The sequence below is a fragment of the Pelophylax lessonae genome (genome assembly GCF_965119305.1).
Source record: "Pelophylax lessonae genome assembly, chromosome: 2".
Taxonomy (NCBI): domain Eukaryota; kingdom Metazoa; phylum Chordata; class Amphibia; order Anura; family Ranidae; genus Pelophylax; species Pelophylax lessonae.
The window spans coordinates 627,894,665-627,919,548 of NC_138769.1; the positions used below are offsets into that span (position 1 = coordinate 627,894,665).

At 44.0% G+C, this 24,884-nt stretch overlaps 1 protein-coding gene across 1 annotated transcript in view; it reads left to right on the plus strand.

Moving 5' to 3' along the window:
• CDK8 (cyclin dependent kinase 8) overlaps positions 1-11,512 on the plus strand; it is a 191,351-nt gene extending 179,839 nt beyond the window's left edge. The window contains exons 11-13 of the mRNA XM_082244285.1: positions 4,087-4,165; positions 5,961-6,119; positions 10,410-11,512. Coding sequence (XP_082100411.1) covers positions 4,087-4,165; positions 5,961-6,119; positions 10,410-10,535 — 364 coding nt within the window. The 3' untranslated portion in view covers positions 10,536-11,512. The remainder of the gene's footprint in view (positions 1-4,086; positions 4,166-5,960; positions 6,120-10,409) is intronic.
• Positions 11,513-24,884: the final 13,372 nt, after the last annotated feature.

The window sequence follows — 24,884 nt, forward strand, 5'->3', positions numbered from 1 at the left end:
GACCAGGGGTTTTTTTGCGATTTTTTTTTTTTTTTTACTGCGTGACTTTAACGGACAATTGCGCGGTCGTGCGACGCTGTACCTAAACGAATTTGACGTCCTTTTTTTCCCACAAACAGAGCTTTCTTTTGGTGGTATTTGATCACCTGTGCGATTTTTTTGATCACGCGCTATAAACAAAAAAAGAGCGTAAATTTTGCAAAAATAACAATATTTTTCACATTTTTTTATATGAAATTCCCCAAAAAAAAAAGTAAAAATCAAAATTTTTTAACATTTTTCGGCCAATTTGTTTTATGCTACCTATGTTTGGTAAAAAAAATCGCAAAAAGCGTATTTTGATTGGTTTGCGCAAAAGTTATCGCGTTTACTATCAAAGGGAAAGATTTTTGTCATTTTTGGTGTTTTTTTTTTTTAACGCGTAATGGCGGCGATCTGCGATTTTTTTTTTTCGGTACTGCGACATTGCGGCGGACAGATCGGACCCTTGACTGACATTTTTGACACTTTTGGGGGTACCAGTGACATTACTGCAGTAATCAGTGCTATACATATGCACTGTTACTGCAAAAATGACACTGGCAGGGAAGGGGTTAACTTTATTGGACAGGGAGGGGTTAAGTGTGTCCTAGGGGCGTGATTCTAACTGTGTAGGGACATTCCTATTGGTGTAAAAGCAAAGATCAACCGTTCTACATAGTAGAACGGACAGATCTTCACTTTTACACAGGGAGAACTGACAGGCAGCTTCTTTACACAAGCCGCTCTGTCTTTCTCCCTTCACAGGAGCGATCGTAGTGTGACTGGCGGACATCGAGTCCGCCGGTCACACGCACTGACTTGTCTGTGAACGAGCCGCGGTGGGCGCGCGCCTCGGCGGGCGCGCGCCCGCCCGCGATAGGCTCGCAAGTCAGTGACAGGCGAGTGACGTACCGATACGTCACTCTGCCTGGCCGGGGCTGACCGCCGCAGTATATAGTCGTGCGGCGGTCGGCAACCGGTTAAATGCCGTGCCCACGTATACAAAAAATGCAGAAAGCTTGCCAGAGCAGGAACTGCAGGTTAGTCGCATGGTGCAAAAGCAGGATGGATTTCAAGGCCACTGAATTTTAAAAAAATGCTGCATGCACCTTTTTTCTGCGGAAAATGAGGGCATAGCAGCCCGTTCAAATCAATGGGCTGCTATGCCTGTGCAAATGTGGGCCGCCAACCCGCATACATGTTAACCGCCAACCCGCATACATGTTAACCGCCAACCCGCATACATGTGAACCACCAACCCGCATACATGTGAACCAGGCCTAAAGCTATAGTAAAGTAATTTATAAACACCTCCTTCAGGTTTAACCACTTCTTGACCACAAGGATTTGCCCTCTTAATGACCAGGCCATCGGATCGGAGCCGAGCGCCAGGACCAGTTATCACCAGTTAGGCCAGACACTGCTTGATGACCTATTTTAGGCCTGGTTCACAGAGTCTGTACTGACTGACTATATAATAATGTGCATAAGTGAACCAAAGCCCCTAAATTCAGCAATGAAATTGAAGTGAGGTGGAAATTTAATAATTTAAATTTAATAATAGAATACCGTGATAATACCGTATACCGTGGCAAAACCTTAATCAATTAATCGCAGCATGAAAATCTGATACCGTCACAAGCCTAGCTGGGATCTTTGGTCCTGGCAACATTTTTTAGATGGAACATTTTTTTCCTCCCTGGATTTTTTCCTAAGAGATCTACAATCAACTGCCGGACTGGGAGATGAGTTGGATAATCTAGATCCAGTGGTCACCCCAGTCTGTCCAGAGCATGCAGACCTCAGCTCTGTGCTAGGTCGGTTGCGACAAAGCCCCACTGAAAGGAGGCTGGCCTGCAAGTTAAACCCCTTAGCAATGTTGCATACGACAGGGTCTCGGCCTGAGTTGCAGCATTCCTCCTGGCCGAACGCCCCCCCTTATTTTGATGGAGAGGGGTTCTATATGGAGCGTTGCCTGCCTTCTTCCTGGTATGGTGATTAGCTGTCTCCCCCTGTAGGGTTTTGGGGTGGACGCGGGCCCCTCCTAGGTGAAAGTCAGTCCCCCGTGTTTCCCCTCCTTCCCGCAGGCACCCCCTCCTTGCCAAGTGTCTCATCTTGCCCCCCCCCCCCCACCCTCATGCTGGGACGGTTTCGGTGGTCTGGCCACTTTCCTGGGATGGGGGCCAGGGGGATTGCGCTGCGGCGAACGATCGATCCTGCCTGAATCTGCCCTTGATTATTACTTTTACTATTTACTAAGGGAAAGATTTTTGTCATTTTTGTTGTTTTTTTTTTACGAGTAATGGCGGCGATCTGCGATTTTCCTTTTTTTTTTTTTTTTTTTTTTTTTTTTTTTTTTTGCAGGACTGCGACATTGCGGCGGACAGATCGGACCCTTGACTGACATTTTTGACACTTTTGGGGGTACCAGTGACATTACTACAGTAATCAGTGCTATACATATGCACTGTTACTGTAAAAATGGCACGGGAAGGGGTTAACGTTATTGGAGGAGGGGTTAAGTGTGTCCCTAGGGGCGTGCTTCTAACTGTGAAGGGATGTGGCTTGTGTAACAGAAATATACGATCCTGCATAGCAGGACTGTATGATCTCTGTTCTTACACAGGGGAGAATGACAGGCGGCTTTGTTTCCATCAGCCGCCTGCCTTTCTCCCGCTGCAGCGGACGATCGCGAGTGGCCGGCGGACATCGGGTCCGACAGTCACACGCGCGGGGGGGGTCCGTGAACAAGCGGGGGCGGAAGCGCACCTCTGGCGGCGCGCGTTCGCCCTCTAGAGCCTCACAGGCTAGCAACGTAGTACTACGTCGCTTTGCCTGTGAGGGGCTGACTGCCGCAGTAAATATACTGTTGGCGGTCGGCAAGTGGTTAAGAGGACCTGATCCTCTTTGAAGGTGTGTTTTTTTTTTTTTTTTTTTTTTAGGCGGGCTCAAGTTGTTTGGTTGAACTCCTGTTGCCTGGTTGGCTAATGTTTAGCCTTGGGTTTGGTTGTTCCCACCCCTCATGTTTAACACTGCTTTGGGACATCCCAATAGTTATGAATATCAGGAGCTGTGTCTCTCAATGAACAAAAGAGAAAATGGGATTTTTGACTTACCGTAAAATCTATTTCTCTGATGTTCTCTGATAATTCTCCTGACACTGCTTGTAACAAAACCGAGTAGCTATAGCATAGAACAGGAGTATACCCCTTGAACTGCCCATGGGTGTAGCCAAAAGTCTAAACTGCCTAGTGTCCTACTCCTATAATGGGCAGTATAACTCAATGGTTATATCAGGAGCTATTTTCGACTGGGGATGAGGCGTTATAGCAAACCTGTTACTTTGCCCTAAATCTGAGCATAATTTAGCCAGTTTAAATGTGTTACCTGCCAAAAGATTAGTGAGGTTTTCTGCCACTCTTGTGGTTCACACACCTCTGTCACACTCAGTCTGAGAGATAATACAATCATCCAGTTGAGCTTTACAGCCTACTATGTTCTTCTTTCTGGACTTGGCAGGATGATGATTTAATTGTTCTTTTAGCAGATTGGAGGCAGAGAAGTGAAAGAAAAGCAGAACCAGAGAACTGGAGTTCTAGTCTAGACTGCATAATCAAAGTGGCGGAAGTGTGTGGGTTACAAGACTAGCTGAGCAGAATCACAAATACCATGGCAGGTTAAACAGTTTACATATATGTATTTAAACTTTGTATCTACTGGTTAGTAGTGAAGTTGGGCATTACCTGAACCCTATATTTTTTTCAGGCCATTCTAAGCCACTATTTGGCTGATATGGTGCACAATGATCGATTCACACTTCTGCAATGCTATGAAATAGGTCACACAAGTCTCATGTCTCGTGTCTTAAGAGCTCTGACACTAAAATTAAAGATTTTTTTTTTGGTGGTACTTTAATATTCCCTTTTGACAACACGCTGAAACTGTACTTTTAGCACCAATCGGCCCACGTGCGGAAGTGTCAGCCACTGTCCCTAGTGTATGCATAGTTGAGTGCTGTTTTCTGTATGTGTGAAAACCTGCTATAACAAGTGCTTTCTTTTGTAGTGTGTTTGCAGGCTGTCAAATACCATACCCTAAACGGGAGTTCTTGACAGAAGAGGAGCCTGAGGATAAGGGAGACAAAGTATGTGTCACGTATTGCTCTTATTTATTTATTTGTTTTCATACATTACATGTATACAAATCTCAGATATTTGCTTTGCATTTCTAAAATGAAGTTGGGTTTTCCTTGATGCCAGTCAGTGGCTTTCAGATTTGCTTTTCGGATGCAAATGGTTTGTCATAATAATGAAACCATCCTACTTGCATGCATTTTTGGGTATTCTTTATTTAAAAACGTAATACTTATTTTTACTTTTACCTGAGATTTATAAACAGAATAATCCAGGTAACATTAGGTGAAACTGAATCTGTTGGCTAAATTTTTGTTCCCAAGCTATACTTGTGATATTTACATGTCTATAATGAAACCTACCAATTCACTCCCTTTGCTCACAGCTGACCCAGCATGAGCAAGCTATGCTTCTCTTTTACATTGTATTGGAATTGGCTTAAATTGTTACTAAACACACAGCTGTAAAATCAGTCTGTATATGCAGTAAAGCATGCTTGTGATACTCACTGTGGAACCTTAGGAGTTAATCCTCTGTGTTCAAAGGCTGTTTGCTCCTATGTTCTTTGAACCTCCCCTTCTTCCACTGTCCCCAACCTATTTCCTGATAAGACAGCCTTTGGAGTCACTCTGCACATGCTCAGTTTGGTGTGTATTGTAAGAGTTTTGTCTTGGGAGGGTGCATGTGATCAGCACAGGCCAATTAGCACTGTCCAGGCAAAGGGTCAGGGGTCCTGCAGCCTCATAGGACAGTTAGAGTAGAATGAAAACTCCTCCTACAAGCTTGAGGCCCCTTTCACATTTCTATGACCTGAAAGGCCCTTTGCAGGCCCTTCGGCTCATCCATGCGATCGGCAAACCAGAGAGTTAATCAGCCGGCGACGGAAGTTTACCATAGAGCTGACCAAGGACTAGATGGTCCCCAGCCCATCTCTATGACCTTCAAAGACCTGACGTGACGTTATGACACAGATGTAATTTGCTGCCGTGTTTTTAGCTGGAGAGGCTGAGATCATCATCTTTTTTTTTCATCTCAGGCCTTTCAGTCTAGAGGAGAGATATGGGGGCTCTTAGACCCCAGATCTCTCAGTAAAGGGGACCTGCCGTGCCCTATTCCTATTACAAGGGCTATTTACATTATATAGAAATGTAGTATAAGGAATAGAAGTGATCAAAATAAAATAAAAAATGTAAAGGGAAAGTGTAAAAAAAAAAAAATAATAATAAATTGAAAGCGCCCCCGTCCCTGCGTGCTGCGTGCAGAAGCGAATGCATATGTACGCCCACATATGTAAACTGCGTTCAAACCGCACACGAGGTATCGGCACGAAAGTTGGAGCGAGGGCAATAGTTGTAGCACAAGACCTTCTCTATCATTCTAAACATTTTTACAGGTTACCGGTTTAAAGCGTAGCCTATGGAGATTTTTAAGGTACCGAAGTTTGGCGCCACTCCACCAATGTGCACAATTTTAAAGTATGACATGTTAGGTATCTATGTACTCGGCGTAACATCTTTCACATTATACAAAAAAACCAGGCCAATTTTATGTGGTGTTTTTTTTTTTTTAATTTATAAAACTGTTTTCTCTATCGTTCATTGACGGACGCAGTCCTCTGATCCATATCAGTAGGGGCCGGGAGGGAGCCCCACCGCCTGTCTGTCTTTCCTTCACACCACCTTCTTAAAGCTGGTTTACCCTTCTTGTCAGCTGCTGCCTTCAATGTTTTTACGTTAATCTACAGCTGTACAGCATTTGCTATTTGATATTGGATTATTCCACTTATGATTTTTTTTATTTTTAAAGAAAAACCAACAGCAGCAGCAAGGCAATAATCATACCAATGGGACCGGACACCCGGGAAACCAAGACAACAGCCACGCACAAGGACCGCCGCTGAAGAAAGTGAGAGTTGTCCCCCCTACCACTACCTCAGGTGGACTCATCATGACCTCAGATTATCAGGTACAAGGAAGCCGACTGGGGCTATACTCTAATTCTTTACATCATATTGGAATAACAGCATGAATATTATATGTCTACTTTGAATGACACTGAATAACAAATGTTTACACCAGGTTTTTAATGACAGAAGATTCCTTCACTCGCTTCTCATACATGCTTGCGGATACATGGGGGAGTTAGGATGGTGTATGATTGCCATTAAAGTTAAACTCTGCTCTTAATGCTCTTAAAACTAGTGGTTGCATGAACCTAGAGTATCAATCAAGAAGAGGTCATTTGGCGGTTACCCCAACCCTTCAAGATATAGAGACCTATAGTGGCTTGCCAAAGTATTCCTTCAACTTTGTGTCACAATAAAAAGGGTTGCTCACTCAAATGATAAATAGGACCAAAAAAACCACACAAAATTTGAGTATGCATAAGGATTCACCCCCCCCCCCCCCAAAAAAAAAAACCCAAATTTTGTAGAGCCCCCATTTGCTGCAATTACAGCTGTAAGTCTCTTGGGGTACAGTATATTCCTAACTTGACTATCTAGCCAATGTTCATTCTTTAAAGGCAAAACTGCGCCTACTTCCAAGTAAGATGGGTTGTGTTGGTGTTCAGCAATCTCCAAGTCATTCCACAGATTCGATTCTCATTTGGATTGAGGGTTTTTTACTTAGCCAGTCTAACTTAAAGATTTCCATGTTTAACCTCTCCAGTTTAACTTTAGCAGTATATTTGGGGTCATTGTCCTGCTGGAAGGTGAACCTCAATCCCAGTCCCAAATCTCTGGGAGACTAAAACGGTTTTCTTCAAGAATTGCCTTGACTAGTTTAATTTTCTTTGGATTTTGAAAGTGGAACTACACTTCATCGAAGCACCACAAACCAAAAATGTCATGTAATTTATTTTTAATATTCAAAGCAAGCTTACCCATCCATGTATGTCTCCATGCTTTATTTTGCTGAGAAATCACCTTGAAACACACCCCTCTAGCATTTCTGGTCGTGGCAATCTTGAGAAAGGGCAAGCGATTTATGTAGCATTTACTTACAGAAATACATCTGCCCTTAGCTCAGGCATGTAGGCAGAAGGGTGTGTTTATCTGGGAAAACCCCCTTTCCCCTCCTGAAGACTCCTGGGCTGTATAGCATCATTTGCCTAGGCCTGGAAACCAGAAAGTAACTGAATAATTGCAAGTAAGAAAATGTAAAGAAAAAAAGTTTTAAAACCAGTAAATATGAGATGCATTCCTATCTATTTACTATATATAGCAGCGCAAGGATTAAAAATAGTCAACGTTGAGAGAGTGAAGTACCACTTTAAATCATATCTTCAATCAACTCTTTGCTGTCTTTTTTAAACCATAATAGAAGCTGTGCTTTGCATCTGGCGAGCTGTACCGTTCCCCACACTGCAGGGGACAGCCGTTTAAAGCGGTAGTAAACTGAATAATCTAAAAAAAAAAAAAAAAATAGGCTCGGGCAGTTGAGGTCATACTGTGCTAGTATGCATATACTAGCACAATATGACACCTAAAAACAAAGCCCTCCAGTGGGTGCTGTCACCGCTTAAGGCGCTTCCATCTTCACCGGGTCTTCCTTTCAGGTTTGCAGGCTTCGGCGATATGAATGGCTGAGCCGGCGATGACTTCACTCCCGCGCATGCACGCCTTAGTCACTGTTTACGTCATGGCTCTGAAGGAACGGCACAAGTATGCTGTTTAGAGCGCATGCCCAGCTGATGTCACCGGCTGCATCCAAAGAAAATCTCTTTTAACTTCCTCCCATCCGCGCTACAGCCTATATACGGCTGCAGCGCGGACTCGAATTTTCGGGAGGCCGTTTTTAAACGGCCTCCCAGAAGCAGGCTCCCGCGAGCGCGCATTGGGGAGAATCTGCGTCGGCCGTGTCCCTTTGACACAGCCGATCACAGATCGTGGTGAATGGCCAATCACAGCGGCCATTCACCACGTGATCGGACCATTCAATGAGAGATGATCTCATATGTAAACATATGAGATAATCTCTCATCGCCGGCGCTCCTTCCTCACACGGAGCCTGCAGTGTGAGGAAGGAGGGGGAGCCGTCAGCCGCCGGGGACACAGAGACATGTAATCAGGGCACTGATCACCAGTGCCCTGATTACTAAAAGGTAAAAAAACATACAAATTGCCCCCAACTGTGCCCACAGTGCCCGCCATCAGTGTCCCCCATCAATGCCCACAATCAGTGCCCATAGTGCTGCCAGTCAGTGCCCATCAGTGCCTGCTCATCTAGGCACTGATGAGCACTGACTGGCAGCAATATGGGCACTGAGTGTGGGCACTGATGGTGCTGCCCATCAGTGCCGCCCATCAGTGCTCATCAGTGCCACCCGCCAGTGCCCATCAGTGCCGCCTCTCAGTGCCCAGCAGTGCCGCCTCTCAGTGCCCAGCAGTGCCGCCTCTCAGTGCCCAGCAGTGCCGCCTATCAGTGCTCATCAGTGCCGCCTATCAGTGCCGCCTATCAGTGCTCATCAGTGCGGCATATTAGTACCTCCTCATCAGTGCCCATAAGTGCCACCTCATCAGTGCCCATAAGTGCCACCTTATCAGTGCCCATAAGTGCCACCTTATCAGTGCCCATAAGTGCCACCTTATCAGTGCCCATAAGTGCCACCTTATCAGTGCCCATCAGTGCAGCCTATCAGTGCCCATCAGTGCCGCCTCATCAGCGCACATCAGTGAAGGAGAAAAATTTATTTTCAAAATTTACTCGCAGATAATAAGAATTTTTTTTTTTTTTTTTCAAAATTTTCTATCTTTATTCTTTTTTTTTGTAAAAAATAAAAAACCCAGAGATGATTAAATACCACCAAAAGAAAGCTCTATTTGTGTGAAAAAAATGATAAAAATGTCATATGGGTACAGTGTAGCATGACCGTGTAATTGTCAGTCAAAATGTGACCGCGCTGAAAGCTGAAAATTGGCCTGGATGGGAAGGGTGTTTAAGTGCACAGTAGGCAAGTGGTTAAACAGTGCACGTTTAGGAGATAAATACAGTACCCATCCTTATTATAGGTTTACCTGTAGGTAAAAATCATACAAGGCAGTTTACTCCCACTTTAATGTTGCTTTGTACACTAGATGCTATGTGAGCGTTCACCCCACTTGGTGCAACATATGAAGCTAGCAGCAGGGTGATATACAGGTCCAACTCTGTGGAGCCCAGAACCTATTTTTTTTTTTCCCAAGGATATGCCTATCATGACAGATGAAGTTTATGCCTACATGACAAAAAAAAAACTCTCGGACAAGCAGATAAAATGCTAAATAGTCCTTACACAATTTATTATTATTATTATTATACAGGATTTATATAGCGCCAACAGTTTGCGCAGCGCTTAATAAAATGAGGGCAGACATTAGTTACACTACAATTTGGAACAAAAGGAATCAGAGGGCCCTGCTCGTTAGAGCTTACAATCTAAAAATTAAAACCCTTTCCAGTGTTGTGTAAATGCAGATTAGGTCAGGAATCCAAATAGATCTCATTGTGGCTTTACATTTTCAGAGTAGTAGAAGCCTTCACCTTCCAACTGTATGCTTTGTCGGGCCTCTCCATGACATGAAATTAAGAATAAAACCATTTGTTGGCCAAAAAAATGTATGTTTGCTGTAATGTTTCAAAACATTGCATTTTTACATTCTGAGGATTTTCTATTTTTTTCCTCTGGACTCTGAACATGTATGTATTAAACAAGCACCCAACTATTGCTGATTTTTTACTTTCACATGGCTGAACAGAAAAGTGTTAAACGTAATGTAAATTAAAATGGTTGTAAACTCTGTTACATCACTTGTAAGGCTTATAATATACTATAATAATAACTATAATACGTCTTACCTGTAGATATTGTGAATATCTCCTAAACTTGCACAGTTTAAGAGGTGTTCAGAGTGCATGCAGCCGATGACCTCACCCGCGCATGCACTCTGAAGGTCTAGCTATGCCCACGAGTGAGGTAATCAACACCCTCCCCGGCCACTCATTGTCAGAGGCTGCAAACCCGGAAGGAAGACCGGGTGAAGATGTCAGCCATCTCAGCGATGACATTGCGACACTGGAGGGCTTTGTTGTAAGGGAAGTTTCTCATAATGTGGTAGCATGCGATGCATACTAGCACATTATGACATTGCCTAGTAGATTTTTTTTTTTTACAACCGTTTTAACCCTTTGTGTTTTTATTTTTTTTTTTCATATGTTCAATACCAAACACTGTTTCATCTTTTTTTTTTTTTTTTTTTTTTTTTTTTTTTTTCAGCGTTCCAATCCACATGCTGCCTATCCAAACCCTGGACCAAGCACATCACAACCTCAGAGCAGCATGGGATATTCGACTACCTCCCAGCAGCCTCCACAGTACTCCCATCAGACACATCGGTACTAGAGTGTGTACCAGGAAAAACATAAATGCACTGTTGCTTGGGCTGCAGGACTGAGCTTGTAGCCGCCTGCCTGGAGCCTGGCTTTGGAATGTACTGTACAACCACATCTTGACAATGTCCAGCAGCCAAGTTACACAACATTTCTCAGAATGTAGAATCCCATGGGGAGGTTTCAAGAGAGCGCAAGTTCTAGCACAGTCCATATTGTGAATTTGCTACTTCCATAGTATACTTGAAAATGGTTCAATGTGACCAATGCATTTCTTTCAGTGATGCTAACAGTTAAAGCTGTGAAGTATGCTTGGAACAAACTGTTTTTCGTTATTGTATGTGGTGACTATTAGCATATTATCTGACCAATAATAACTTGATATTTTTTTCTTTTTATTTTTTTTATGTTCAAGTAATGGCTCATAAACATCGCACAAAGCTCAAAAGGCTAATCCTAGTCAGATAAGTTTTTTTTTTTTTTTTTTTTTTTTTTTCTTTCATTTTATTGCTTAGGTGATAGAAAAGAAATATCACGATCAGCGATCAGTATTTTTGTTGACCAGAAAATTTGTTACAATTTCCCTGTTATAAAACCTTTCTTGTATGATCCTCCCAAAGATTTTAGGGGTTAATTGAGATGGACACTGAGGCTGCCATTCAGTTAATAATTGGATGTGATAGATGCACGATGAGCTACATTTAGGGAATCCCCCAGTGAGTGTGTTAGTGTGTATGAAAGAAGCTGACCATACACGACTTGATTTCTCTAGTTTTTGTCCATTTGTCCATCAATTTCCCCATCCTTGCATAGAGTATGGATGGAAGTATCTTCATTGCCAGCTGATAGGATGAAGGCACTCTTTGTCCAAAATTTGAGCTGTTGAGGGCTTAAGTCTGCTCAATAGTGCAATTGCAGTTTTGAGTGGAAGCTGGCAAGCCGATTAGCCAGCCATCCTAACTTTTTCTAGTCCTCTGGCAGTAATGGCTGCTCCTCGCGCTTGTCATGGCTGTCACAAAGGGATCTCAATCTCTTCAATGGACTTGTGTTTTACAAAAAAAAAAAAAGTTGTTTCAGTGAGTTTTTGCTGGCTACTGGGTTGTTAAAAAAAATCTCCAACTAAATATTGTTTTCTTATAAAAGTATGTGTTTGTCACATGCCTTGATTTATATTTTTATTCTCCACACACAAACCAAGCTGTCCAAGTAAATTATTTGCCATGTTCCCCCGTCCAAGGAGCTACAGCTGGTGCATACAGCTTTCATACAAGTCAATACATGGCTGTGTTCCGAAAAGTGATTTTCTCAAATGTGAACTTTTCACATTTGGAAAATGCATTGCACAAGCATGCACAGGTAAACCCCCAATGCAACGAGGCATCAGCGTTTACATGACTATGGCTGCGTACAGCTGTTCACTTGTATAGCAGTCTGTACGCACCAGCAGCGATTCCCTGGGTGCGGAGAAGTGCCAGAAAGTTTTCATTTGGCATATAAACTGCCTGCAAACGTCTTGTGTCCATGAGGCCAAACACTGCTGGGGTACTTACGCAGCTGCAGCAACAGATTTTCTTTGTGTTTTTTTTTTTTTTTTTTAAATGAAGGTTTAATCCATGTGAATAACAGGTGACAGTTTTAAGCCCCCAGACAGTGTTTAGTTGTCCTTACCTTTGTCGCTGACAATTTTGCTGGACAACCTGGTCTGTATGTAGACAGAAACAAAATGTACAGAGGTGGAATTTTAAAAAGGGATTTATATTCCAAATACCATTACGTATGTTACCACATACATTTTTTTTTTTTTTATTCAAGTGGAATCCTCAGGTAGTCTAATAAAAGCAGTGGTTGGCTCCTAACATTGGTGTCCATGTATGAAAGCTAGAAATCTTGGCAAGCTATCATTTTTTTTTTTTTTTTATCTATTTAAAAACTCGTTTTTAAGAGTATATTCAGCTAATATTTTTGGTGGAAAAGTTAGAACCCCTGACGTGTTGATGCTGTCCAGTGTTCTGTAAGATTTAGCACTCACTTTCTGTCCTACTGACAACAATTTCCCAAAGTTGGGAAGGGAACTCTTGAAGTGTTACTAAGCCCACAACCATAAAATCCGTGTGTATATGCAGTAAAGCATGCTTGTTATACTCACTGTGAAACCTAAGGGGTTATTCCTCTGCATTGTATAAAAAGGTTTTTGATCCTGTCTTCTCTGATCCTCCCCTTCCATAGTCCCCAATCCATCTCCTGATAGTACAGAGCCTTTGTAGTCACTCTGCACATGCAAAGTTTGGTGTGTATTGCTAGAGGGTTTTTTTCTTGGGAGGATGCATGTGATCAGCACAGGGACAACCGGCACTATCCAGACAGAGGTTCATGGGTCCTGCAGCCTCATAGGTCAATCAGGGGAGAATGAAATCTCCTACAAGCTTTAACCAGACACTGATAGAAGTCACAAGATTGCTGTATACTGCTGATGAGAAAAGGTATTTAGTAGTGTTTATTAACTAAAATAATTGCATTTCCATATACTGTGTACTGTGGGGGACCAGATATATGAATGCAGAGTCCTGGGTGTAGTAACACTTTTAACAGTAGCATGAATGCTAGAACCCCTGGTAAGTCTTTGTTTCAGATTTACTCTCCCTTCCACTTTGGTAAATTTTAGAAAGACAAAGCCTCAGACAGCAGAAAAAAAACACACAAGGGTTGCTAATCCATCCACACACTATCCAAAAATACAAAAACCTTTTAAGCTTAATTTACACTTTAAATATTTTAAGGACGTGTCCAGTTTTTTTGCAGTTTTAACACGCATTCACCAAAATCCAAGAATTGCATTATTGTAAGTCAGGTCATTTGCAATTGTATCCCTATATGACTTGTTACTGGCCACGTTGTCCCCTGTCTTGTAAGAAGTCTAATGCCTCCTACACACGCAACGATTGTTGGCCGTGAATTTTCGGCCAACGTCCGATCGGCCGATTGTCGGCTTGGTAGTATGATGCTTCCGACAACCGACTGCGACTTTTCGGCCGAACAAAATCTGGTGTGCATGCTATAAAATTTTTGTTGGCCGTCAACAGAACGGACGATTTTCCGTCAGTCAGTACAGATTTCGGCAGACAAAAATCAGATGAGCAAGACTGGGCATGCTCAGAGAAGAAAAAACACACGGAAAGTAAACCATCACATGACATCACTTCTGAAGTTGGTTTTTGTTGGCCGAGAAAATTCGTGTGCAGTCTAGAGCACATTGCAACCAACACAACAACACTGGACAAAAGACGGCCGATCGGTCGGCCGATAATCGTTGCGTGTGTACGAGGCTTTAGTCTTGGAGATGAGCCATGCCGATCTAGAAATTATCAGGAATGGGAGACTCTAAACCCCAAGGGAAACTGATAGAAAGAAAAAACTGAAAACCTTCCCATCTGAAAAAAAAAAAATTCTTACAGGCAAAAGGGGGGGGGGGGAATATCTATCAGAGATTGCATTCATGTCTGAAAACTCAAAGCTTTTAACAGGTTGAGTTACACTTTAGAGATGTTTGTGTGGGTTATCAGAAGCTTTAACATATACTAAACCATGCACACACTGCGGGGAACCATGCGGATGCGGCCACTGTGCAGCAAACCTGTAACTATTACTGCCTTGTTCCTCTATACAAACCTTCTTTAAACATTAATTTTGCTTATCTTAACTTGACTGGTATTAAAGCTGCTATTTGATAGTTAAGTCTGAAACTGATTTAAATTCGTTTGCTGCAGCAAACCCATAAAACTGATTTAACTATTTTTTTTTTTCCTTTTTTTTTTTTTTTTTTTTTTTCTTTTTGGTGTTGCTGAATTGTGAGCATGCTATGGAGTTGTATTGATGCCGAAATGACCAGCATGATAGCTGCTGCTCACCAGAAAAAGCATCTGTTCAGATATTCTTATTAGGCTGGCTTGGTGTAGTGGATTTCAAATCAGTTCCTATTTCTGTTTTTATTTGGTCGGCACCTTATTTTAGGGTGGCTCCTGTTACAGTGGAGAATAAGGTGAAGGAAAGCCTTAGGATTTTCAAGGAAAGACAGAAGCTGTAACATAAAATGTACTGTATCAAACTATTTTACATGAATGACAAGTATTCTGATTACAAATTTAATTCAACATTGTTAAAGCAAGGTGTTAAGTAATAAATTTATTTTTCATAAAAGAAAAGGTTACTTTGTGTGCATTTGTTCATAGTATAATCAAGAATATTTATTATACTGTATGTTCATATCAGTCCCTGCCCTCAAGGAGCTTTCAAGCTATTGTCCCTACGTTGCATGCATGCATACACTAGGGCCAGTTTAGACATGTATGTCTTTGCTTGTGTGGGTTTCCTCCCACACTCCAAGGGGAGAACATACAAACTCTATGAAGATAGTGTCCTGTCCAGAATTCACACCAAGGACCCCCGTGTTGCTAAACAAAAAAGTACTGTCCGCTAAGCCACTGTGTATCTTTGGATGAGGCTTGTGGTGTACTGGTCTTCCTGTATCACTACCGTCACATATTGGCCATTAATGATGGGTTACGATGAAGGGGAGAAGGTTGCTTGTTCTCTGCAGCAAGACTCTAATGGGTTGAGGTGTGTGGCAGTTCTGGAGAGCTTCGGAGTTCAGTCACTGATACTTAAAATTTAATAGGGGTTACCAGAGCTGGTTTGGTCATATTTATGCAGAAGGCTTACTCTTGAGCTATACTAGACACCCTCAGCTGGGAGGAAGCCCTAGGGCTGGCTAAGTGCACACTAGCTAGACTGTCTCCAACAGGGTCTGAACGCTAGCTGAACATTACAGGAAAAATCCATGCGAATACAGCTCTTCAAAAAAGAATGAATAAAGGACCTGCTTGCGCTGGTGTGGATGGGCCTGTTTGTCAGCTGAACAAAATAGAACGAGCATTCATATTTTTTATCATCTCAACATATAATGTTAGCAGTGTTAAAACAGCTATGGCAGTTGGATGTTCCCCTTGCAAACAACTTTGTAGGAGGTGAAGTTAGGTGCAGAAATCCCTATCAACACTCACCTGTTCAGCACTGTGTACTAAAGATGCTGCCTGCCATCCGTCATTTCATAACATGTACAGGGTGCTATATGGTGGATCTGCTGGTTTCCAACCTAAAAACATGTATATGCTATCAGCAGGGTAATTATGAGCATATAGAAAAGTAGTAGAGGTCAAACCAGCCAAAATAGGACCATGTAACTGAGCCTCTAGGGCTAAAGTGAGCCAAATGTATTCATGCAAAATCCAAAAATTTATAATTAAATAAATAAAACAAACCTTTTTATAAAATATCAATTTTAGAAAATAAACCACCTTCCACCACCATAAGACAACGTTGTCTATTGTACAGAAATGTCTAGACGTTATACGCACATGCATACACTCCAGATAGTAGAATGCACACCTTCAAAATATGCAATTAATATTAAGGGACTGAATATGAATTTACCCCCACTGTTGTCTGACAAGTGAAGTTACAGGGCCATGGTAAACCACCGATGCATTGCCATCAATTAATCCACTATCCCACTGCTACTGTTGGTGACCATCAACTTGCACTAATCACTTCCAACAGCAACGGAGTATATCTGGGTATAGATTAGGCATATATTCCCCAGCAAAATGATTCCAAACAATCTGGGAAACGTAGAAAATCCTTTAAGAAGAATAGAGAATAGTACATGATGCATGTAAGCTGTAGCACATTATCGAGCAAAGTTCAGCAGTAAGAAGCACATGCAAACTGTAGCACATTGACAAGCACAATGAGAAAGGGGGGAAGTAGTTAATGAAATATTTCATTATGAGAATGAGTGCAAGTTGTGATTCTGGCTAATAAAGTTTATTAGTGTTAATTTCTAATGTGTGTTTGTACAGTATGTGCCATTGACCAGATGTCCTGTTTAAAAGCATTATGATCGCAAATGTGCTGCTCCATGGGTAGATGAGAGAATCGAGATTACAGCATTGCGTGGAAACTATTCAGTCTCAGACCTCTTAAGAACATACAAGACCACTCAATGAAGTTGGATGACAAGCGGTTTAACCTTAACTCCGTTAGGGCTTTTTCACTGTTAGAATGGTAAAGATGTGCAACTCCCTTCCACAATCTGTGGTTTCAGTGGAAAATGGTGCCAATTAACCACTTTACCACCGGAGGATTTTCCTGCTTTACGTCCTGGCCACTTTTTGCAACTTGGCACTGCGCGACTTTAACTGACAATTGCTTGGTCGTGCAATGCTGTACCCAAACAAAATTTACATCCTTTTTTTCCCACAAACAGAGCTTTCTTTTGGTGGTATTTGATCACGTCTGCGCTTTTAATTTTTTGCAATATTAATAAAAAAAGAACAAAAATTTTGCAATAAAATTGACATTTTCTACTTTGACAGTTAAAAAATATCCAATATATTCAATTTTTGTCATATATTTAGGCCAAAATGTGTTTAGCTACATGTCTTTGACAAAAAAAATCTCAATGAGCGTATTTTTAACCGCTTTAAGACCGGAAGATTTTACCCCATTCCTGACCAGGCTATATTTTGCGATTCGGCACTGCGATGCTTTAACGGACAATTGCGCGGTGGTGCGACGCTGTCCCAAATTACATTTATGTCCTTTTTTTCCCCACAAATGGAGCTTTCTTTTGGTGGTATTTGATCACCTGTGCAATTTTTAATTTTTGAAAAAAAGAGCGACAATTTTGAACTTTTTTACATTCTGCTATATAACATTCCCAAAAAAAAAAATGTAAAAATCAAAATTTTTTAACATTTTAGGCCAATTTGTTTTCTGCTACATATTTTTGGTAAAAAAAAATCACAATAAGCGTATTTTGATTGGTTTGCGCAAAAGTTATCGCGTTTACTAACTACAGGAAAGATTTGTCATCTTTATTTTTTTTACTAGTAATGGCGGCGATCTGCGATTTTTTTTTTTTTTTTTTTTTTTGCCGAACTGACATTTTTGACACTTTTTTGGGGGTACCAGTGACATTACTACAGTAGTCAGTGCTATAAATATGCACGGTTACTGTAATAATGACACTGGCAGGGAAGGGGTTAACTTTATTGGTGATCAAGGGGTTAAATGTATGCCTCGTGCTTACTGACGTGTGTGGGGGCAGGGGGTTGTGTAACAGACAAATCGCAGGTTCAGCTATGCTGAATCCTGTAATCTGTCACATAGGAGATCCACCCGCTTTGTTTACACAAGTGGGCAGATTTCCTCACTCGATCCCCGACGATCGGGGAAGAGCGGCGGTGATCACCGCCTCTCCTCCCCTGGCCCGACTCCCGCTGTCTGAATACAGCGGGAGCGAGCGCCGCCCAGAGAGGGGAGAGTCTGGTGACGTAGGTCTACGTCGCCAGACAATAACGAGCCACTTTGCCGCAGTACCAGCTCAGTGAGCGGTCGGCAAGTGGTTAAAAAAAAAAAAACTCTTAAATGGGCATCTTATTGAACACAATATACAGGGATATGCCAGTAGTAGAGACCTAATCCATACGTTGAACTAGATGGACTGGTGTCTTCAACCTTAGCAACTTTTTAAGGGTCTCAAAATCCTACTTGCAGAGAAGTAGGACTATAAAGTCTGCTCGAGTACTGCATGTCGTATCTTTCAACCCCTTGTTTATAAACCTGGTATTCAGTGGGTTAACACTGCTGCAGCCCTGAGCTTGGTATTGATTTTTACGGCTGACTCTGAGATGGCTCTCATTTTTACAGTGACTGAACATGGATATGCAGTCTCCACTTCTCTGACAATTTCTACTGTTAAAGTAGAAGTGAAGGCAAGCCTACATTTGCAGTCCATATATAGGCGTATGAACTATCTAATCTGACAAAAAAATGTGTGATTTCTTTTTTGTTGATTGATGGACACAGCTCCAGAATCTTCTTGACCATCGGGTTCCCTTTCCTTTCCACACAGCGTCCCCATCCCCCCCATATGTAGGGGTCCCTTGTGGACCACTCCCATCTGTCCACACCTAGCTCCCTCTTGTTCACCCTAGGGGGTGGCCATACCTGTCCAGGTGCGTTTTGGGGGTGGCAATGGGGGGCGTAGCCGAACGTACGATCTGTTGGGGGTGGGGTGTCCTGGTGGGGGGCTCCTGCCAGGGCCCCCTTTACTGTGTAGATGTCCCTTGGTGTCCCCTATGGGTCTCGGGAACCACGTGGAGCCACCATTTTGCCATGGATGGCTTGCTGTGTATTCGGCTGTCATGTTTGTGTAGTCTGGTGGCCATTTTCCTGTGGTTTCCCATTGAATAGAACAGCGGCCATGTTTTTGGATCCTTGTGGGCGGTGACTGTGGCTATGGACCTCTAGTGCTAACTCCTGGACTTCCTCTTTTCTCTCTGATCGCTGCATGGTGCACAGCTTCCAGTGCTCTGCTCTGTGCTGACCGGGGGTGGTGGTTATTGCGGATGCCCTAAGCGGAGCTCGTTTTTTTTTTTTTTTAATGTAACTTTATTGAATATGCGGTATCAAAGAATACAACAATCCAATACAAGGAAAAAGACAATGAGCTGATAAATAAAAGTAAACTGCCTCAGATCAGATGCTGACGTAGGGCACAGTGCATACATGTCAAATACAATAAAAAGAGCATGTAAAGAGCAATAGTAAAAAACCCGGGGGGGGGGATGGAGGGTAGACAAAAAGGGTGAGCCGTGAGTACTACATATAAAAATAGGAAACTGTGGTGACACCTCTTAAATAGAATCAGCAATAGGAGAAGTAGTAAGTTTAGAATCAACCCAGAGGGACCAAATTTTACAAAACTTTTTAGGACGACCGCTGGCTCATAAGTCATTTTGTAGAGAGGAAGAAGAACTTGGTTAATCCGTGAAATTCAAAATGGTACATCAGGGGGAATATCAGACTTCGATATAGCCTTCCTAGCATAGAAGAAGGTCAGGCGTAAGAACAATTTAGTGTGGGCCGGGGCATCCTCCTCATCTACATAACCCAACAGACAACAAAGGGGGCTACAAATATTAGGCAGCTGTGTAAGATTAGCAATGAAGTCTGTGACAGTAGACCAAAAGGTGCGAATGGACGGACATTCCCAGAACATATGGAAAAAAGTACCCTCAGCAACAGCACACTTCGAACATATAGGGGATGACAATCTACCTAGTCTATGCAGAATTGTAGGTGTAAAGTAGGCTCTATATAGGAACTTCAATTGGATAACTTTATCCCTGGAAGAGATGACTACAGGAATTTGCAGAGGAAGGATATCTTGCCACACCTCTTCCGACAGATCCGGGGTGTTCTCCCTCCAGAGAGACTCAACCGCCACTAGTCTCTTAGATTTAGAGAGTAGTAAATTAGAGTAATACGTAGAGACCAGCTTATCATGTGATGAATCCGAAAGAAGATTCTCCAGGGCAGAAGAGTCAAGCAGGCCAAATTGCGCAGCTCCAAGTAACGGTAGGGGGCAGAGCAAAGGAGAACTGCATGTCAGCGAAAGACCGAAAAACACAGTTCAAATACAAATGGGAGATTGACTTCACTCCTGGCCTGGCCCGGCCCGAAAGAGACCATCATCCTGACGAAAAAAACTCTTGTAATCTCGGATTATGCCATAAGGGGGCGTTAGGGTAATAGGTCGTGGAGGACTGGGACCCATCCAGGCCAGAGGCCGCAAAGACTCTGAGTCACAGATAATATAGTAGTGTTCGGCCTACCCATGGTAGAATGACGATGAAGCAAATTTTGTAGGGATTCAAAGGAAGTAAGAAGGGCCGCCGCAGCATTATTCGCCTCAGGGTGGAACCACCAATGGGCATGAGCCAATTAGGAGGCGATATAATAAAGGTGGAGATTAGGTGCCGCAACCCCCCCCCCCCCCTGCAGGGATTGGCAACTGTAGGGCATCTCTAGCTACCCTGGCAGCCCAGCCTCCCCAAATAAAGGAAGTCAAAAGTGAGTCCATCACCTGGAAACGACGTTTGGGAACATACACCGGGGAAATACCCAGTACATACAGGAAGCGTGGAAGAAAAATAATTTTAAAGATATTGATTCTACCTAACACCGTAAGGGGGAGGGCAGGCCAAAGCTTCAGAGAGACCTTAAGGTGGGTAACCAGGGGATCCAAATTATTCACGAAGAACCGAGATAAGGGGAGTTGAACTTCAATCCCCAGATATCGGAACCTGTCAACCCCCTGAAGAGGACAAGAGGCAAGGAGGGGAGGTAGGGCCTGTGGATCCAGGGGGAACAGGCTGGACTTGCTTCAGTTCACCCTGAAGCCTGAAAAAATGGCCAAACCATTCAATCACCTCAAGCAGTACAGGGAGACCCATGGGGGGTCGGCAAGGTATACCAGCATGTCGTCAGCGTACAGGGAGACTTTTTCTTTCAGGCCGTTGATCACAAAACCGGAGATGCCCGGATGAAGGCGTATCTGCGGCCAATGGCTCAATAGCAAAAGCAAACAGGGGAGACGAGGCAACCATGCCTGGTGCCCCTAGAGATGGGGAAGGCCCCAGACACATAGTTGTTCACCCGAATATGGGTGTGGGGCTGGTAATACAGTAGCCGAACCCAGTTAATAAAGCCGTCGCCAAAACCGAATTTCGCCAACACCTCTAGCAAGTAAAGCCACTTTAACAGAATCAAATGCTTTGTGAGTGTCCAAGGCCATAACGACCCTGGACCCCACAGAGTCGTGAATAGATTGAAGGTTAGTAAATAGCCGACATAAGTTGATGGAGGTGGATCTCCCAGGGATAAACCCCGTCTGATCCGCCCCCACCAAGTCCGTGACAACCGTGTTCAGGTGCCTAGCAAGAACTTTAGCCAAAATCTTCACATCCGTATTAATTAGAGATAAAGGGCGGTATGACTCACAGAGAAGGGGGTCTTTGCACAGTTTAGGGATGAGTACAATCAGGGCCTCTGTCATGGAGGGCGGCAAGCATCCTTCCTTCAAAGCACAGGTAAACACCCTCAGTAAATAAGGGATCAATAACTCCCGATAATGTAGATACCATTCTATGGGGAAGCCATCAAGACCAGGTGTCTTATTACGTGCAAATGTAGTAAGAGCACTATCTATCTCCTCAGAAGTCAGTGGTGAGTCTAAAAAGGCTGTTTGATCGGCAGATAGCGTAGGAAGGGTAATGTAATGTTGTATAAGAAATCATCAAGTTCCACAATAGTATATTGGGCCCTAGTGCTATATAAGGATGAATAAAAGGCAACAAAACTTGCAACCACCTCAGGGGTTTGCTCAACCAGAACACCAGCGGAATTGGTAATCCAAGGGATAATGCTAGGCTAGTATTCCGGTCTAGCAAGATAAGCCAAGAGGCGGCTGCTCTTGTCAAATATTCTCTGATTTTGATAAAGGAGCTTTTTTTGCGTACGCTCAATAAGAGCAAGGTCCAGGTCACGAGCCCTAGACCTCCAGGTTGCATGATTCTGCGGGGTGGGATCCTCAGTATAGTGACGTTCGGCCACGTGCAGTGCCTGCTCCGCATCAGCCAGTCTAGACTGACGGGCTTTCCTGGAGCCGCCAATGGCCGAGGAGAATTTACCCTGCATAGTTGCCATAAAGGCATCCCAGACAGTCAGCTTAGAAGCAGTCTGTGCATTCAATGCCCAGTATGCATTCATCTCGGCCAGCCCCTGATCAGTAACTGCCGGGTCAGCCAGCCACAAGGGGCTAAGCCTCCAGTGTTTTTAATTAGGGGAAGTCCCCAGGGCGAGATCCACCAACAAAGGAGAGTGGTCAGACACCGCCCTAGGGAGGAACCTGATCTCCGACAGGAGACCCAACAGTTCACGAGGGAGCAGGCAGAGATCAATCCGGGACAACGTATTATGAGTGACAGAATAACATGAGTATTCAGTAATCCCACCATGTTTCCACCTCCAGGCGTCCAGGAGATCTAATTTGTCCAAGTAGGAACGTAAGGGGCTGTGGGGAGTGGACACATTACCAGACCTGTCCAGAAAATTATCAAGGACCGTGTTAAAGTCCCCCGCCATAATAAGGGGTCCCTGAGCCATTTCCAAAATCAAACCCAGGATGCGATCAAAAAATAATTTGGTAAAAGGCAGAGGGACATATAAGTTGACCAAGGTATAAGACTTACCCAGAAGTTCAAAAACACGGATAATAAAACACCCAGAAGGGTCAGTTTTAAGATGTTTGATAGTGATAGGGGCTGATTTAGCTATCAAAATAGAGGTGCCGCGCGCATAGGAGGAGTAAGTGGATTGTAGCGCATAGGCAATATGGGCCCGTTTAAGAGCCATAACCCTGGACCCCTGGAGGTGGGTCTCCTGTAAAAGGACAATATGTGGACTATGCCGTTTCAGATATTCAAACATTAAAGAACGCTTGATTTTGGAATTAAGCCTTCGAACACTCCATGAGATAATACGTAGGTTAGTCATGAGAAAGGAGAAGTAAATAATGGTGACAGGGAGACTCCCAACGAAGGAAGCAGCTCCCCGACCGCCAAGGCAGCATACCACAGTGAAAAATACCAATATGAGGCTAGAGAAAGCAGTACATGGATCTCCAAGGAGGGGGAAGGGAAAAACAGTACATGGAAGCCCCGGGAAGGGTGGCAAAACCAGAGAAACAAAAATAAAACCAAGTCCCATATAAAAAAAGAGGAAGAAAAAAACAGGAAACCGAAACAACCCTAACCCAACCGGTCCCAATAACTGAGAGCTTTAAATCCCATAACAAGCAGAAAAAATTGGGGAAACGTGGATCTGCCCGTCCAATGGCAGAGAAAACAGTCAGGCAAAAGGAGCGTCGGGAGAACGCGATCCAAAAAGTGCCCTTCCTTGAAAAACAGAAAAGGTAGGACCCGACATCATACAGGTAGGCAGGAGAAAACCACAAAAACAGTGCAGCAGAGAAATTCGAGAAAGTACCAGGCTTATAGGCATGTCAATGATCAGCGAGGAGGGGTTCTGCGACCCAGTGAGTCCAGCCAGTGAGCAGCTTCTTGAGGATACTGGAAGAAGTGAGCTTTGTTCTGATAAATGATGCGCAAGCGGGCAGGGTAGAGCATACTGTAAGGCAGTTGTAATTCTTGCAGCCTTCATTTAACAGCAAGGAATGAGGCCCGTTGTTTCTGGGTAGCAGCAGAAAAGTCAGGGAAGATGGAGATGACATCATTGTTGAAAAGAATGAGGCCCATTTCCCTGGAAGCCCGAAGTACAGCTTCCCTGTCACGAAAATGCAGGAGTTTAATGAGAAGAGGACGAGGTGGCGCCCCTGGTGGCAGCGGGCGCAGCGGGACCCTGTGCGCTCTTTCAATGGCAAATAATGGGGGAAAGGCTTCAGCCCCAAATGTGTCAGTCAGCCAGTGTTCCATAAAAGATTCAGGGGCCTAGCCTTCAGACCCCTCAGGGAATCCCAGAAAACGTAAATTGTTACGCCGCAGGTGATCCTCCATGTCAGTGAGCTTGTCAGTAGCAACAGTATGGACTCTCTGCAAGTCCAGCACAGTAGCCTGCATAGGGCGATGGGAGTCTTCCAGATCACTAATGCGCTGCTCAGCATTACCCACCCTTTGGCGGAGATTATGGACGTCCTGCTTCAGAAATGACCGGTCCATCTGCACAGAATCAATTTGGGTAGTGAGGGAGGCCTGGCAATGCTGAATAGCGTCCCTAATAGCAGACAGGGTGGGCTCAGGCCTCTCCACAGGAGCATCCATCTTCAAGTGAGTGGGGGAACCCAGCGGGGCAGAGAGCAGGGTACTCACGGCGTCAGGAGGTTAGGATGTCCCCGGCGGTTCACTGTCCCCCTCAGTGGGGATGAAAGCAGCAGGTGTTCGCTGGGCTGAGAATCGTGGAGCAGGAGTTCCCTGCACATGCGGCGGGCCGGCGCCATCTTGGCTCGCAGCAGGCAGGAAGACCAGGGGCTTGAAACCCGGCGCCGCCTGGCTAGCATGGCCGATTTTAACCATCCCAGCCGCTGCCCTGGAGTGTCAGGAGGAGAAGGAGGTCCACGTCAGGTAAGTTCTGCATCTGGGTCTGCAAGGATCACTGAAGGATCAGGGCAGTGAGGACGGAGCTCCGATACCGCGATGCTTTTACATCCGGTAGCCAGCCACGGATCTCGCTCTCTCCGCTATAGCAGCGATTCAGCTGTGCTGGGACTTGTAGTGGCTCTAGCGCAGCGGTGGGGTGGTCACATAGCAGTGTTTTTTTCTTGATTGCCTGTGTGATTCCCTGGTTAACATGGAGTCCCTGGAGCAAATTTCACCCCCTTATCCCATCTCCGAGGTGGCCGGCACTTCTGGGTCCCATTCTACTCTGTCTGCGATGGCAGCGG